A 15,852-nucleotide genomic window follows, 5' to 3' on the forward strand; every position below is an offset into this window, starting at 1 on the left:
TGTTCGTAGCAGATTGACCCTACGGAATCATTCATCGGCAAAGGGCTGCCTCCTCAGTGTGCAACACACTGCTACAACAACAACAATAGGTAAGTCTTTTAGAACTCTACCCATTGCATTGGATTTAAAAATTTTGCGCAACAAAACCTAAAGATAGGTATTTCAATACTTATTGTACATTTCATTCTTCATTTCGACCCAGTTTCAACATTCAACCGCATATAAATTTGCTAGTTTTAATTCGCATGCTTGTCTATAGTTTGTCCATAAGTTCAATTACATTACAATATGCATTTTCAAAAAAGTGACATCTCGAATATTCATCCAATTTAATAACCGTTTTAAAAATTGTTAAACAATATTAATTTTATGTTGTCAAAATTCTTAAAAGTATTATTAACCTACAATATTTGTGGCTCCTCTAAGTGCTAAATAACCCTGTACTATGTCGGACGGTAAAGTGCGAATAATTCGGAATTCGTCAGAGTTATGGTAGTGCAGTCTCGTTTGCGGATCGGTGTAGGGTGCATGTAATCCGGATATATCAGAATACTTCTTAGGTGGTTTTAGAGACGGAGGTGCATTCAAAGAATTATCTGCAAGGATATAAGAATCAACTCAGATCAGTTAGGCCAACTAAAAAAAACTTACACAAAATTATATCATCCGGCCAAATAAGTGATCTCTCCTGAGTTATAATCTGTTTCAATGATTTCCAAACAAATCTTTTTCCACAAGTTTCAAAATAGCTAAACTTGGTGTTTTTGCATAAAATTTTAGGTCGCTGCAGTACAGATGTTGAGGGTAAAGTTGGATTTGAGCACGGCGCGGCATGTGCTGAGTCAACCTTCTCGACAAGAATGCCGTCGGAGTCAGGTTTATGTTTTTTGTGAGGTACTTCTTCCCCTTGGTACATTTTAATCTAGTAGTCAGTTAAATTTTCCAAATACAATATAATCACATATGTTTTATTTAATTTGGCTGCGTGCCAATTGATAGTAAAATTGCAAGGCTAATTTAAAAAGGTTGTCACAGGGTTCACTAAAATAAGTTAGGTCACTTGCCCAGCTGATGGAATTATCCAATTACAGATCACACTAGAATACAAAATCCTATGTTTAGATTTTTAAATTTGTTCCTTTCTTCACGTTTATATTAACAAATCTTTTGAACTTTTGGTTGCTACAAATGATAATGCAAATAAAAACTAAAATGTCAATTAGGAAGTGTCTACGCGATGCCCCACCATCGTTCTGGATGCGATATACGACGTCATTTATTTTCTTATCTATATGATAACTAAAATTTCGGTATGTGCACATCCCAGTATTTCTCCCATGGCAACCGATTTTATGTACCGGATTGACCCAATGGAATCCTTCATCGGCAAGGCCTGCAACCTCAGTGTACAGCACACCCCTACAAGAACAAGCAGTATTTCTTGTAATTGTATATCACATGGTTAAATTAACAAGGTTGGATCACTTGCATTTGGATCCAGGGTAGACTTATAAGGTGAAGTCATGCGAACAGCGTAGTAAATTTTTTTAATACATGACTTAAACTCAAGTGTCAAATATTGGCACTTTGCATTTACAAGCTTGCTGTTTACCACTAAAGAGCACGCAATTTGTTTGCCAAGATCATTTTTTGGCCAATGGTGTTGTAGGTGGTCGCAGGCTTTTGCTTCCAAATGCTTTACCATGTGTTTTACCCGAGCTAAATGAGTATTCCTTACCAAGCCCCCAGCTTTCAGTACCAAAAATTAATAATTCTGAAGAAATGGATGTCTCTTTTTGAGTAAGTATTAGAATAATTTAACAAAGATATGGACCCTCTAAAATATTATTTTTTAATTTTCAGGGAGCTTTCTTACTTCGACGATATTTTTTGGAATTAAAGGACAAGGAAACACAATCCCAGTAGGTATAATTTTAGACGTTAGTCTGCCAGGCCATACTATATATATAGACAAACAAATTGCTTGGTCACTCAGCTCTTCCCTGAGACTCTCCCCTCGAAATCGGTGACTGTCCGCAGTAACCCATCCGTGAACAGTACAAGCTTAGTGTATTGTTTATGCCAATACCATTGACCATAGCTCATCTAGACAGTTCCTCAATACTCTTTCAATAGCATGTGTATTAGTAGAAAGGAATCGGTTACCGTCCATGATAATAACGCTATTTGCCTAGGCAACAACCTTCACAGCATACTGTTCAATAGACATAAGAATCACATTGATGGCCAAGATCTTTAATGTTCCTCATCAACAGTTTTCGAATTGAGCCCACTGACGGTAGTATATGACAGCCACGTATGTGGTGTGGTTTTTTTTTATAAGTGGGGCATACATCCTTGACGTTGACATTAATCCTTTGAGAGCTAGTGGTAATTATGAATATGGAAGTGTTTACAGTCCCGATTTTATTTTAAGAACAAAATTAAGAACCAACCAATGGACATATATTGCACATTTGTGCTTAAATCTAATTTTACTGATTGATACAAAACAAACAACACATTACAAGTTTTTAATAAGACTGATACCGCTTTTCGCGATGAAAATCAAAATTTTTACGAATCCTTTTGTATGGATAAAAGATTTCAAAACCAAAATAATTACTTATGATAGAATTTAAATAAAGTATTAAGTTATTATTGAGATTTTTGTAATACCTAAAAAAATTAATCCGGGAATTTTTTTAATTTTCGTCGCGAAAATCGGATATGTTACCAGCCTTAAGGATTTTTTTTTCGAATTGGGAGGAAACTATTCTATTGTAGGGACCTAACTGCTTCAAGCTTGTTGAGGCAGGCAAAGATATGTAACCGATGTATTCTGAAATAGAAAGGGATTTAGGATAAAAATGTGGAGAGAAACTTAGAAAAATATGAACCCTATTCCCTGTAAATTAAAAAGTAAATTTCATATATTTAAAATCCAAAAGGTGTTTGATCCGTACGGCTGAACCGAATTGCCTGAAACTGGCATGCAGGTCGATCGAGTCAATATGGGAATCAAATGAAGTCTATGGAAGTTTGTTGTGAATTTGAAAATAAGTCTAATGATATAATAAAACAAAACTGCTTTTAACGATTTATGAGTATTGATTAAAATTATTTATTTCTAAGGAAACATTTGGTCTTAACCTAGATAAATAAGCAAATTTTTGCGTGAAATGACCGAGGTGAAGCCACAACCCATTATTCTCAATTAAAAATCTGTGGATTATTTCCAATAGGATATAATTATGACAAATACACTGTTAATGGTGTTTAATTATGTCCAAGAAAGGTACCCAATGAAATATATTTTAACACAGTGATTAAACCAGAATATATTGGAGCATTTATTTGGCGCAATTCGTAGCAGGGCCGCCTTCATGATCATCCTTCACCCAAGCAATTTTAATAATAGACTAAGGAAAATATCTTGGGTTCGTATAAATAGAATCTATATATGTATGAATATCATATATATATGTATATCTATCTATATATATATATATATATATATATATATATATATATATATATATATATATATATATATATATATATATATATATATAGCTGAAGATTTGGTGGCGGATATCTTCAGATTTCTTGCAGCGAAATATGAGGCAAGCTCTTTGCTACGATCTCTATGCCGTCTGGAGGGGGTGGGATGGAGGATAGGTAGAGGTTAAACAGAGCCGGAGATATCACCCCACCTTGGGGAACTCCCTGTTTCACTCTACGGTGTTTCGACTTCTTATCCATAAATACCACAAATGACTGGCGGCCACACAGATAATTCGCGACCCAACGTTTCAGGCCTGGCTGGAGGGACGTGTTGGCGAAATTCTCAAATAATTTGGCATAGCTGACCGTGTCGAATGCCTTCGATAGGTCCAGTGCCACAAGGACCGTCCTATCACATGGCCTGGGTTGATTGAAGCCACGGCAAATGTGTGCGGTGATGGCATGCAAAGCTGTTGTTGTGCTATGCAGTCTCCGAAATCCATGTTGATGCTCGGCGAATGGAAATTCTCCTACGAGGCTCGGGAGGAGTAAGGCCTCAAGCGTCTTTGCTACTGGTGAGAGAAGGGAGATCGGTCTGTACGACTCCCCCAAACTCGGGTCTTTTCCAGGCTTCAGTAGCGGGATCACTCACATCGGGAACTATAAGAGTGTTCAATGACAGGTTAAGGACAGTGGTAAAGTACTCAACTCCAGGTGAATCCAGATTCTTCAGCATCAATGTAGATTCCGTCGGGGCCCAATGCCTTAAATGATTTGGCGCCATGAATGACATTCGTAACTTCGCCTACGGTAAATTGGCTGTTCATCGGCTCGGAGACCACAAATACGGCGAGTGGCTCTCCTCCTTGCCCTGTCACTCTCGGGCTGCACAATAAATTGACGGTTGAACAACCTGGCGCATCTCTTCGGATAAGTCACGGTTATTTCGCCAAACGTGACTGAGGTCCTGTCATCCCGTCTACCGGGGTTCGAGAGTGACTTAACAGTAGGCCACAGTGTGACTATTGGTTGTTGGGCATTGCTATAATTTGGCCATACTAACAGAAATAAAAACGGGCCATGTTTCGAAACGGAGCGTATACCAATGGCTACTATGTCTATGTCCAAGGATCTGTTGATAAGGCAATTTCTTCTCATAACATAATTCTTAATGTCATTAAGATCGACTCCACTTTGAAGAAAAACAAATCAAGTAATCATATACATGACGGGTCTGTAACAGGCTTATAAATATGATAGCAAAATAATATTGAGCTTAAAACTTATATCGGACAAAACTCATCGATATGTGAGAAGTTTGCCCCTGACCTTCATGGAATGTTGATGGGCACATTTACATTTGCAACAGGAATAATAACACGAGATGATTGTGAAACAATTTAAATTTGAACCTTTATACTATTAAATTAATTTAACAAAATGCAAATTTAAAACGTTATTATTCTACTACCATTCTATAACATCGTTGTCTAAGACGTGCAATAATTCTTTAATATTACGAAAGCCATGCGTTGGTTGAGCCTTGTTAAGATCGATTTCGTTCGGTGTTATTAGAATGCTGGACCAACCAGCATTGCGAGCACCCAAATAATCCAGGGCATACATATTTCCTATATGTAAGGCTTCGTGGGCTTCAACTTTACTAATTGCCAGCGATGCATCATAAATCTCCTTGCTCGGTTTTGAAAACCCCACTTCATAAGATGTCAATATGAAATCAAACTTATCCGCTAAATTTACTTCAGATAAAACTTTTTTCAGACTTGGGTCGAAATTCGAAATAACACCCACTTTCTTGCCAGCATTACGTACTCTGTCGACCAGTTCCCTGCCACCTTCGATGTGACGATAACAATCACTTGTTCTATAAGTACGAACTAAAATGTTCGTCAGTTCTTTGAGTTTGTGTTGATCAATGTCAGGTTTGGCACAATAGAAAATATTGGATACCAGGGTTGACCACCATTGCTGCCATGTGAAGTTTGGTATGTTGCAACCCCAGTTGGGATACTGTCTATTCATGGCCATGAATTCCTTTTTAAAGCATCTTTCCATTGCTACTTGATCAATATCGGTAACTCCTAATTGCGCGGCCGTCTTCGCATACTGAACAGCCGGGGCTCTGCTAAAGCGGATCAATGTATCTGTTATGTCGAATGTTACTAAGCGAAAACGGTTAAGGTTAGCTAAGCACTTTATACTAGCCATAACTAAAAACTTGCAAAAATATTTTTATCTCTATCTTTTTAATTAGAAGTATTATGAAAACATATGTTTACATTTATATTAGCTGTGTTCGAGAACTCAAAAATTTTTGCAAATTTTCACAAATTTTTATTAGAAGTCGTTCGCGTACTTTATTTGCCAGCAAGAGAGCGCGAGAGCAAGCAAATTTTGACAGTTAGAAAATAGAGAAACCTACAAAATTACTACTGGGACTTTTTTGCCAGCAGAAATTTGCAACTTAGAACAGCTGTTTTATGAAAATCAGCCTTTACATTACAATACAAAAGCTAATTGATTACAATAAAATTAAAAGCTAACGTCAAAATTGATAAAAAGGTAGAGGTATGTAAGTAAAATATATAAATATTGTTTATTAGTAATTATTAAATTTGTTTCATTTTTATTTATTTTTAATGAAGATTCAAGGCAGCAGCTAATGTTCAGGTACAGAAAACTCGACAAATGATGTTCTACATTAGAAGGTAAGTGCAAAATTAGGGGAATTATTTGGAAATTCTTGAAAAATTAAAACATTGTATCCTTCCAGAAACCAAGAAAATAACAATTATCGGTTTCTTGAGTGTTTTAATGGAATCATCCTCATCGGAGAGCTACGATGAAACCAACACCGTTCGTTTCTTTGAATTTCTTAAGGAGGGAAGATGCTGCCTGAGGATTGAGTGGGTCTAGCTGGGCAGTTAAACAAGTGACGCACAGTGGGCTTAGAAAAATTTAGTGAAAATTAGTCTGCCAATTGTGAACGGATATCTTCAATGGTAACAATTTTTCCGTAGCCGCCATATGAGCAAATAGAAAGCTCCCTCAGCCTCACATCAGTGGATGTAGCAATTTATCTAGCCACAATATCCAAAAGCATTAGATGGTTAGTCCAAGGTATCTTTTTGAGTACAACAAGTGTACTTTTGTATACGGTGAAGGCATGTAAAGCAGTTTTAGTTCTATGCAGCATTCGAAAAGCATGCTGATGCTCGGCGAATTGAAATTGTCTAACGAAAGGAGAGGAAGGAGTAGTCTCTCATTCGTCTTGGCTACTGATGAGAGAAGGGAGATCGGTCTGTACGACTCGCCCATGCTCGTGTCCTTTTCAGGTTTCAGTAGCGGGATCAGACTGCCTATCTTCCAAACATCGGGTACTATTGGGTTGCCCAAAAAGTAATTGCGGATTTTTCATATAGTCGGCGTTGACAAATTTTTTCACAGCTTGTGACTCTGTAATTGCATTCTTTCTTCTGTCAGTTATCAGCTGTTACTTTTAGCTTGCTTTAGAAAAAAAGTGTAAAAAAAGTATATTTGATTAAAGGTTATTCTAAGTTTTATTAACAATGCATTTACTTTCTTTTAAAAAATCCACAATTACTTTTTGGGCAACCCAATACAAACAACATGTCTATGTCAAGGGAAGGTCGGTGGAGACTGCCCTGTACGAGGTTGTGCATAAAATAGAACAATCCTTCGATGCCAAAACGTACACACTGGCGGTATGCATTGACATCGAGGGAGCTTTTGACAATGTGCGGACCGACATACTGATCCAATCCTTAGACCAGTACTGGGTGGACCCGGTCCTTAGAGACTGGATAAACCATATGCTAAGGAAGAGGTAGATAAATTTTGTGTCCCATGGCATAAATATAAGGGAGAAAGTGGCACAGGGGGCATTTTATCGCCATTCCTAAGGGTGACCACTATAAATGACTTATTATGAGAGTAAGGATCCGAACGAGCTATGCAGAAGGGCCGAAAGGGTTTTGCATATGGCATACGACTGGGCGAGACCCAGAGTTTTCATTGTTAACCCTGAGAAGACTGAAATATGACTGTTCACGAGGAAGACGAAGGAGGGCCAATTTAACGCAACACGTTTCCTCAATAGGACGATTTCGATATCTGACAAGGTCAAATACTTAGGTGTGATCTTGGACAGGATACTTAATTGGAAGTGTCATATTCAGGCTCGAAATTGGGCCTGAATCCGAGGATAGTCCAATGGTTTTACAGGTGCGTGATTAGACCAATACTTACTAACGCCTCAGTAGTTTGGTGGACTGCTAAGAAAAAGTGTAACATTAAGACCATACAACAGGTTTAGAGAACATTTTGTCTTGGCATAGGCGGAGCGATGAGGACCACCCCCACTAGGGCACTGGAGACTATTCTAGATATCCGAACCATTGACATACAGATTAAGTGTGAGGCAGCCACTGCGGCTATGAGACTTAAGGCGATGGGAGAATGGATTGAGGATGGGAGCAGCTCATACCGTCTCGGTATAATGGAGGCGACGATAGGAAACCTGGAAGGAAGAGAAGAGGTTTCCGATCGGATACCTGAGATGAACCCTAAAATTGAGTGCCAGGCACTGCTGCCATCGGCGCAGTTTTTGATTGACGGAACCCTAGTATTGCCCTCTGGAAGATCATGGCCTTGGGGTTTACATTGAGAACCCACGGACTGAGATCTGTTTAAGACTGCCTGACCATAATACGGTCCTGCAGCGGAGATCCGGGCGATCACGGAATGCGTGAAGTGGTGTGGTGCTAACGCGATGACGTCGAGTGTGAACATCTTTACCGACAGTAAAATTGCCATAAGGGCAATAACAAGCAGGTCACGAACAGTTTTGCAGTGTAAAAAGGAGATTAACGCCTTCTCTGAGGATGGCAAAATCCGCATCGCTTGGGAGCCGGGCCATAACGAAATAAGGGGAAATAAAAGGGCATACGATTTAGCGGTAAAGGCCAGAGGAATGCCGTCAATAAACTTGGTTAATCCGAAGCCTCTCGGGTCGACGCAGTCCCAGTTAAGATATTGGGCAACGAATGCGCATGAAACATTGTGAAACAGCGAAACGGTCGGTAAGACGGCGAAAATCCTATGGGGGGTCCAGATCGTGAGAAGACGACGCTATTACTGAAAGGAAGTAAGAATTTAGTCAGTATTGCTATTGGTATCATAACGGGACACATAGGACTACGAGCTCACTTATGTAAAATCGTTGAGGCAAGTGATAGCAGGCATGCGTTGGAGCATTTCCTTTGCCATTGCCCGGCTTTCGCGTCCAACAGATACCGGTAATTAGGTGGAGACACAATATCTGACATAAACCAACTTAGGGGAGTGGTATTGAAAACATTTAAGGATTTTGTAAGCATGCACATAAAAAGTGCAATAATAATGCAAATCGGAGGAAAATAAATATATAAAGGAATTATTTCCAAATCTGAACCGATTCCCAATTAAAAAAATTGTCTGTGCCAAATATGAAGACGATCGAATAAAAATTGCGACCTGTAAATCAAACAAATCAATATAGGCAATGAGACGGACAGACAAACACACGGACAGAAAGAGGGTCATGAAATAAGAGAGTGATTCTGAGTTGATCCATATACTATGGATCTATCTCTCCCTCTTCCTTTCAAAAATTGACCCACCCTAGTGCATATGAATTGAAGCCACACCATTAAATAACTTGAGAGTAGTAAACTCATATCGGGAATGGGATTCATATGGGGAATCCTTCTGACCGGATTTGGTATGTACTACAAGAGCATTTATTGTGCTCTCAAGGATCCTCCAAAATGTATGTGGGAAGTAACTTTATGTTCAATTGCTCAACAAAAAGCAAAATTGAGACCCTAAGGTCGCTTAGCAGGATACACTTCTGGTTTAGTTATCAATAAAGGGGTTCTTAGTTTTGATATGAGAGAAATATGGTCACTGTTTCTTAACAACAACTTTATTAAAGGGTATGTGGAGTCCAATTCGATCATCATTTATGTAAGTCATCAAATATTCTATATCGTATCTACAATAGGTTATCATGACAGATACAACATTATTTTTTTATTTATCGTTTAAAAAATTATAAATATACTTACCGGGTGATAATTCAGACACAGGCGTACTTGAAGGCGTCGGACTATGTCCGGGAGGTAGATAATGTGATGGTGAACCACTGTTTGAACCGCCACCGTTATTACCGCCTGAAATAGTCAAAAAGATATTGAAATTATATAATTATGTTATTTGTATTGTTCTAACATGTGTATAAATATTTTATATGTATATATGTTTGGATTGGGCGGTCCCCAAATTTTGATATTTGATCTGTGTGTGTTTGGGTAACTATTACCAATTACAATTAAAAATCAATCAAACCCATGGCAGCCGGTTTTGAGCACCGGATTGACCCGATGGAATCCTGCATCTTCAAGGGCTGCCGCCCCAGTGTATGTGTTCGTCCTTTTTTCGTCATAGGAGGGACACACACCCCGGAGTGCCTTCTCGCCACGCTTCTGGTCCGTACCGGGAATGAAAAGAACCCCGGACTCTGGTACTGTTTGGTTTGCCAGAACCGCCTCCATCATCGATCGGTGTCGGTGGGAATACAGTCACAGTGAACATGTTGCAAGGTGCTGTGCGAATATAGACATTAGTGGGTCACAAGTGTCGCCATATCTTCTGCGACCTCGTCGTCGAACTTTGTAACTCCCCATCTCTCAATATATGCAACAGATTTCTAGCCTTTATATTGCCAGCTCAGTGCAGAGAAGTATATCTCTGCGCATCACTTTTCATGGCATTCTCCCTTACGTAACGACCAGCGGGGCATACCTTTGTGCAGAGCAGATTGAAGGCTCCACGTTTTGCACGGTGATTGAGGATGCGCCCACTAGGACTACGAGGAGGTGTAGCAGCTCGCCAGACATTTCCATCGCATTCTTTGATCTCCTGAGTGACGTATCCAGTCATTTCTTTGGGATCAGACCACTTCCCCTTTGATAACCTCTGAGCGCCGGACGTTTATTAATCAAAAAAAAAAAAAAATGACACCCTCCTCAAGTGGGCTAGTTGCCGAGGGGGAATTCCGAGACATCAGCAGCCTTACTACACAGCTCGCTTTATACCAGCCGGTAGAATACTCCAAGTGCGGCTCAATTTCCCGGCGCAGGCAGGGGTACTCGCAGACGAGCGCGATGGGATTCGTTGCACAGACTCCACTAGCCCCAGAATCAGGGAGCTGAATCTGGAAATTAGCAGGGTACTCAACGAACATAAGCGGAATTTTTGACTGCAACACTTGGAGCAATGTAACTGGTTTAGGCAAGCTGTGGTCTGTGGTCCCGCCTCGAACCCCAGTAGACGGGACGACAGTAACTCAGTCACTTTTGGCGGAGTAACCGTGACTGATCCGATGAGGTGCGCCAGGTTGTTCAACCGTCAATTTATTGTGCAGCCCGAGAGTGACAGGGCAAGGAGGAGAGCCACTCGCCGTATTTGTGGTCTCCGAGCCGATGAACAGCCAATTTACCGTAGGCGAAGTTACGAATGTCATTTATGGCGCCAAATCATTTAAGGCGTTGGGCCCCGACGGAATCTCTACATTGATGCTGAAGAATCTGGATTCACCTGGAGTTGAGTACTTTACCACTGTCCTTAACCTGCCATTGAACACTCTTATAGTTCCCGATGTCTGGAAAATGGGCAGAGTGATCCCGCTACTGAAGCCTGGAAAAGACCCTAGTTTGGGGGAGTCGTACAGACCGATCTCCCTTCTCTCACCAGTAGCAAAGACGCTTGAGGCCTTACTCCTCCCGAGCCTCGTAGGAGAATTTCCATTCGCCGAGCATCAACATGGATTTCGGAGACTGCATAGCACAACAACAGCTTTGCATGCCATCACCGCACACATTTGCCGTGGCTTCAATCAACCCAGGCCATGTGATAGGACGGTCCTTGTGGCACTGGACCTATCGAAGGCATTCGACACGGTCAGCCATGCCAAATTATTTGAGAATTTCGCCAACACGTCCCTCCAGCCAGGCCTGAAACGATGGGTCGCGAATTATCTGTGTGGCCGCCAGTCATTTGTGGAATTTATGGATAAGAAGTCGAAACACCGTAGAGTGAAACAGGGAGTTCCCCAAGGTGGGGTGATATTTCGGGCACTGTTTAACCTCTACCTATCCTCCATTCCAGCCCCTCCAAATGGCATAGGGCATCGTCATATGCGGACGATTGTACGATCATGACATCAGGCCCCCCACCCATTGATGACATCTGCGATAGGTTAAACGTCTACCTTGATGAACTTGGCTCTTACTTCGCTGCCAGAAATCTGAAGATATCTGTCCCAAAATCCTTGGTGTCACATTTGACAGCTCTTACAAATTCTCATCACATGCCACAGTAATTTGCAATAAAATCAAAAGAAAAAAAAGTCCTTAAGTCACTTGCCGGTAGCACATAGGGTGCTGATAAAGAAACCTTGTTGATCACATGCGAAGCATTTGGCCGGTCAGTGGTAAATTATACAGCGCCAGTGTGGTCTCGTCATCTCTGTGATACGCAGTGAAATAACATTCAGATCAGTCCGAGTGCCACTGTTCGGACTGCGACGAGCTGCCTCCTCAGTTCTAACGTGGACCACCTCCATCAGGAGACAAAGATCCTACCCGTGCGAAGACATAACTACATGCTGTTTAAGCAATACCTTCTGACTGACACGGTAGCAGATGCATTGAATAGCTAATGGGTGAATGTGGTTTTGTTGAACTACCGCCTCCGATTGGACCTGAACAACTGACCTAGTGGCATGGGGTGGATTAATATCTGCACCCTCTTTTCAACCTAACCTAACCAAAATGGCTCTTACTCTCCTGTAAATTATTACTGGAAAAGTACGCTAACAGACTTAATATAACTATCAGGTAGTGTACCGCAAAACAGCTGAGTACAATTTTTTCTCGCGAAGTCCTTTATCTTTCAACGAGTTTTGGTCATTATTGTTAAGAACCATAACAAACACAAACGAAATATGGCGCGAACTAGTAACCATGACCTAATTAACAGGTAGTGTACCGTAAACAGCTGAGTACAATTTTTTCTCGCGAGTGCACTTTCTGTTAACAAGTTTTGGTTGTATTTTGTAAGTATTATAGTTAAGAACCATAACACACACAAACAATGAAAATGGCGCGAACTAGTAACATAAACAAAATCAGGGTTGCACTGATCACTGATTTTGACAGATTGTGCACACTACCTGTAAATGAATATATCTTGTCTATACAAAGTCATATCAATGAACTTACGTTTATGAGCTCTTTTATGACCATCTTTGTTTTTATTATATATTTATTGCCTGTCCAGTAACAGTAAGGGCCGCGGGGAAGCCTTTTCTCCCGCTTTCTGTTTTATATGTAATACATCATATTATACATTTCAATATTGCAAGTAGCATTTCATAACAAGTCCAATGTGTAATAGAATAAGACAACAATAGTTCTATGTGTTCATGTTAACCACTCGTTTATACCATTGTCAATTCATTGAAAAAGAAGAAGACTCAATAAAAACCTATTACTACTACTACTACTACTATATCTTGTCTATGTGTCTTTGTTTGTTTGTTTTTTTGTTATGAAATCCTCTGCTTGCTTTGGCTTCATATGACACTCATCTAAATAGTTCTTATTCGCAAACAGCATACGATGTCCGACACTCAAATTGAAAAGCACATCCACTGAACGATTGCTGAAACGTTCGATCAACTCTTGCTCTATTGTCATATGAAGAGCATTTCTAGTTAACATTGTTTTGATGTGGCATGCATAACAGGCGCTTGTTTTGGCACGAGTGGCATTTGAGTGCCAAATTTAGGGTCTCATGCAGTTCTCTGGTGCATACCAAGCTTTGCCATAAAAATGCATTGACATATCCCGAAATGCATTGACATATCGTTACTGTGACCGAAAATTTCGCTTGCAGGTACGCAGCTAAAATGAAATTTTCATTGCACAACAAGGTGACATAAGAGGCATTTTTTCTTGCGACTACGAATGTACCATAACAAACACAAACGAAATATGGCGCGAACTAGTAACCATGACCTAATTAACAGGTAGTGTACCGTAGACAGCTGAGTACAATTTTTTCTCGCGAGTGCACTTTCTGTTAACAAGTTTTGGTTGTATTTTGTAAGTATTATAGTTAAGAACCATAACACACACAAACAATGAAAATGGCGCGAACTAGTAACATAAACAAAATCAGGGTTGCACTAATCACTGATTTTGACAGATTGTGCACACTACCTGTAAATGAATATATCTTGCCTATACAAAGTCATATCAATGAACTTACGTTTATGAGCTCTTTTATGAGCATCTTTGTTTTTATTATATATTTATTGCCTGTCCAGTAACAGTAAGGGCCGCGGGGAAGCCTTTTCTCCCGCTTTCTGTTTTATATGTAATACATCATATTATACATTTCAATATTGCAAGTAGCATTTCATAACAAGTCCAGTGTGTAATAGAATAAGACAACAATAGTTCTATGTGTTCATGTTAACCACTCGTTTATACCATTGTCAATTCATTGAAAAAGAAGAAGACTCAATAAAATCTATTACTACTACTACTACTATATCTTGTCTATGTGTCTTTGTTTGTTTGTTTTTTTGTTATGAAATCCTCTGCTTGCTTTGGCTTCATATGGCACTCATCTAAATAGTTCTTATTCGCAAACAGCATACGATGTCCGACACTCAAATTGAAAAGCACATCCACTGAACGATTGCTGAAACGTTCGATCAACTCTTGCTCTATTGTCATATGAAGAGCATTTCTAGTTAACATTGTTTTGATGTGGCATGCATAACAGGCGCTTGTTTTGGCACGAGTGGCATTTGAGTGCCAAATTTAGGGTCTCATGCAGTTCTCTGGTGCATACCAAGCTTTGCCATAAAAATGCATTGACATATCCCGAAATGCATTGACATATCGTTACTGTGACCGAAAATTTCGCTTCCAGGTACGCAGCTAAAATGAAATTTTCATTGCACAACAAGGTGACATAAGAGGCATTTTTTCTTGCGACTACGAATGAAATTGTATGTTTTTAAAGCTCGATGCTAAATGAAATAAAGTTATATGTAAATAAAAACGATTAATTACGGCACACATATACCATATTGAAGCCACTACCCGTCAAAATCAGGGATTAGTGCAACTCTAATTTGTTGTTGTTGTTGTAGCAGTTTATTGTGTTCTATCTTTAGTCTGCTTGATTCTGTTGAGTGTCAAGACCCAGGAACTCCGCGACTAAGATGGGGTGCGTCCACAGGGATGTGGGTCTGGCCGGGCAGTTAAACAGGTGACGTGTATCGTGCGGTCCCTGGTTACAATCGGGACATACATCTTGCACGTCGGCATCAATCCTAGCTCTGTGGGAATTGAGGCGGCTGCATCTGCCGGAACGTAATTGAGCCAGAACCACTCTGGTTTGCCGGGGGAGGTCGATTTCTTCGGGTGCAATGGGTGGCGGTCGTTCTCCAAGGACTACATTCACCCGGTAGCCAATTAACGCGTCTGCTACCGTGTTTGCATGAATGTTGTTCAGACCCGCTTGATATGCCGCTTGATCTAGAGGTTCTCTCTTGTAGCGTTGGACCTCACGCTCTAGATCGTGTAGATCAACCTTAAGGCTTCTGGGCGGTGGGTATCTTTCCACAAGATGATGATTTGGATGATTTCTGCGATAACAGCCCAGAAGGTATTGCTTAGACAGCATGTAGTTATGTCTTCGCACTGGTAGGATCTTTGTCTCCTGATGGAGGTGGTCCACATGAGAACTGAGGAGACAGCCCGTCGCAGTTCGGAGGGCTGCATTCTGACAGATCTGAATATTATTCCACTGCGTGTCACAAAGTTGACGTGACCACACTGGCGCTGCATAACTTACCACAGACCGGCCAATTGCTTTGTACGTGGTCAACAAGGTTTCTTTGTCTGCACCCCAAGTGCTGCCAGCGAGTGACTTGAGGACCTTGTTTCTACTTTTGACTTTATTGCAGATTGCTGTGGCATGTGGGGAGAAAGTGTAGGAGCAGTCAAATGTGACGCCAAGTATTTTGGGACACTTGATGGTCGGAATCATTTCTCCATCGACCATCACAGTCAGCTCAGAATTCACCTCACGCGTATTTGTAGTGAACAGTGTGGCTGAAGATTTGGTGGCGGATATCTTCAGATTTCTTGCAGCGAAATATGAGGCAAGCTCGTTGAGGTA

General features: G+C 40.4%; 1 protein-coding gene and 1 long non-coding RNA gene across 3 annotated transcripts; one reads left to right on the forward strand and one right to left on the reverse strand.

The window, feature by feature from the left end:
* Positions 1-4,895: 4,895 nt before the first annotated feature.
* Positions 4,896-5,935, reverse strand: LOC106095762 (rhythmically expressed gene 2 protein). The gene has a single exon (XM_013263089.2). It carries the CDS (start codon positions 5,734-5,736, stop codon positions 4,975-4,977), a length of 762 nt encoding a protein of 253 aa, XP_013118543.1. The 5' UTR covers positions 5,737-5,935; the 3' UTR covers positions 4,896-4,974.
* A 77-nt stretch (positions 5,936-6,012) lies between these two features.
* Positions 6,013-6,410, forward strand: LOC131997274 (uncharacterized). Of its 2 annotated transcripts, none has more exons than XR_009398167.1 (3): positions 6,013-6,100; positions 6,174-6,236; positions 6,302-6,410. It is a non-coding gene; the product is annotated as an uncharacterized LOC131997274 (long non-coding RNA). The 2 variants fall into 2 exon arrangements; XR_009398168.1 differs by having other exon boundaries at positions 6,013-6,096.
* Positions 6,411-15,852: the final 9,442 nt, after the last annotated feature.

Source organism: Stomoxys calcitrans, chromosome 4, assembly GCF_963082655.1.
Source record: "Stomoxys calcitrans chromosome 4, idStoCalc2.1, whole genome shotgun sequence".
Taxonomy (NCBI): Eukaryota; Metazoa; Arthropoda; class Insecta; order Diptera; family Muscidae; genus Stomoxys; species Stomoxys calcitrans.

Bases quoted from the DNA above. Each gene is read 5' to 3' on its own strand.
- LOC106095762 (XM_013263089.2), bottom strand. From the start codon at position 5,736: ATGGCTAGTATAAAGTGCTTAGCTAACCTTAACCGTTTTCGCTTAGTA.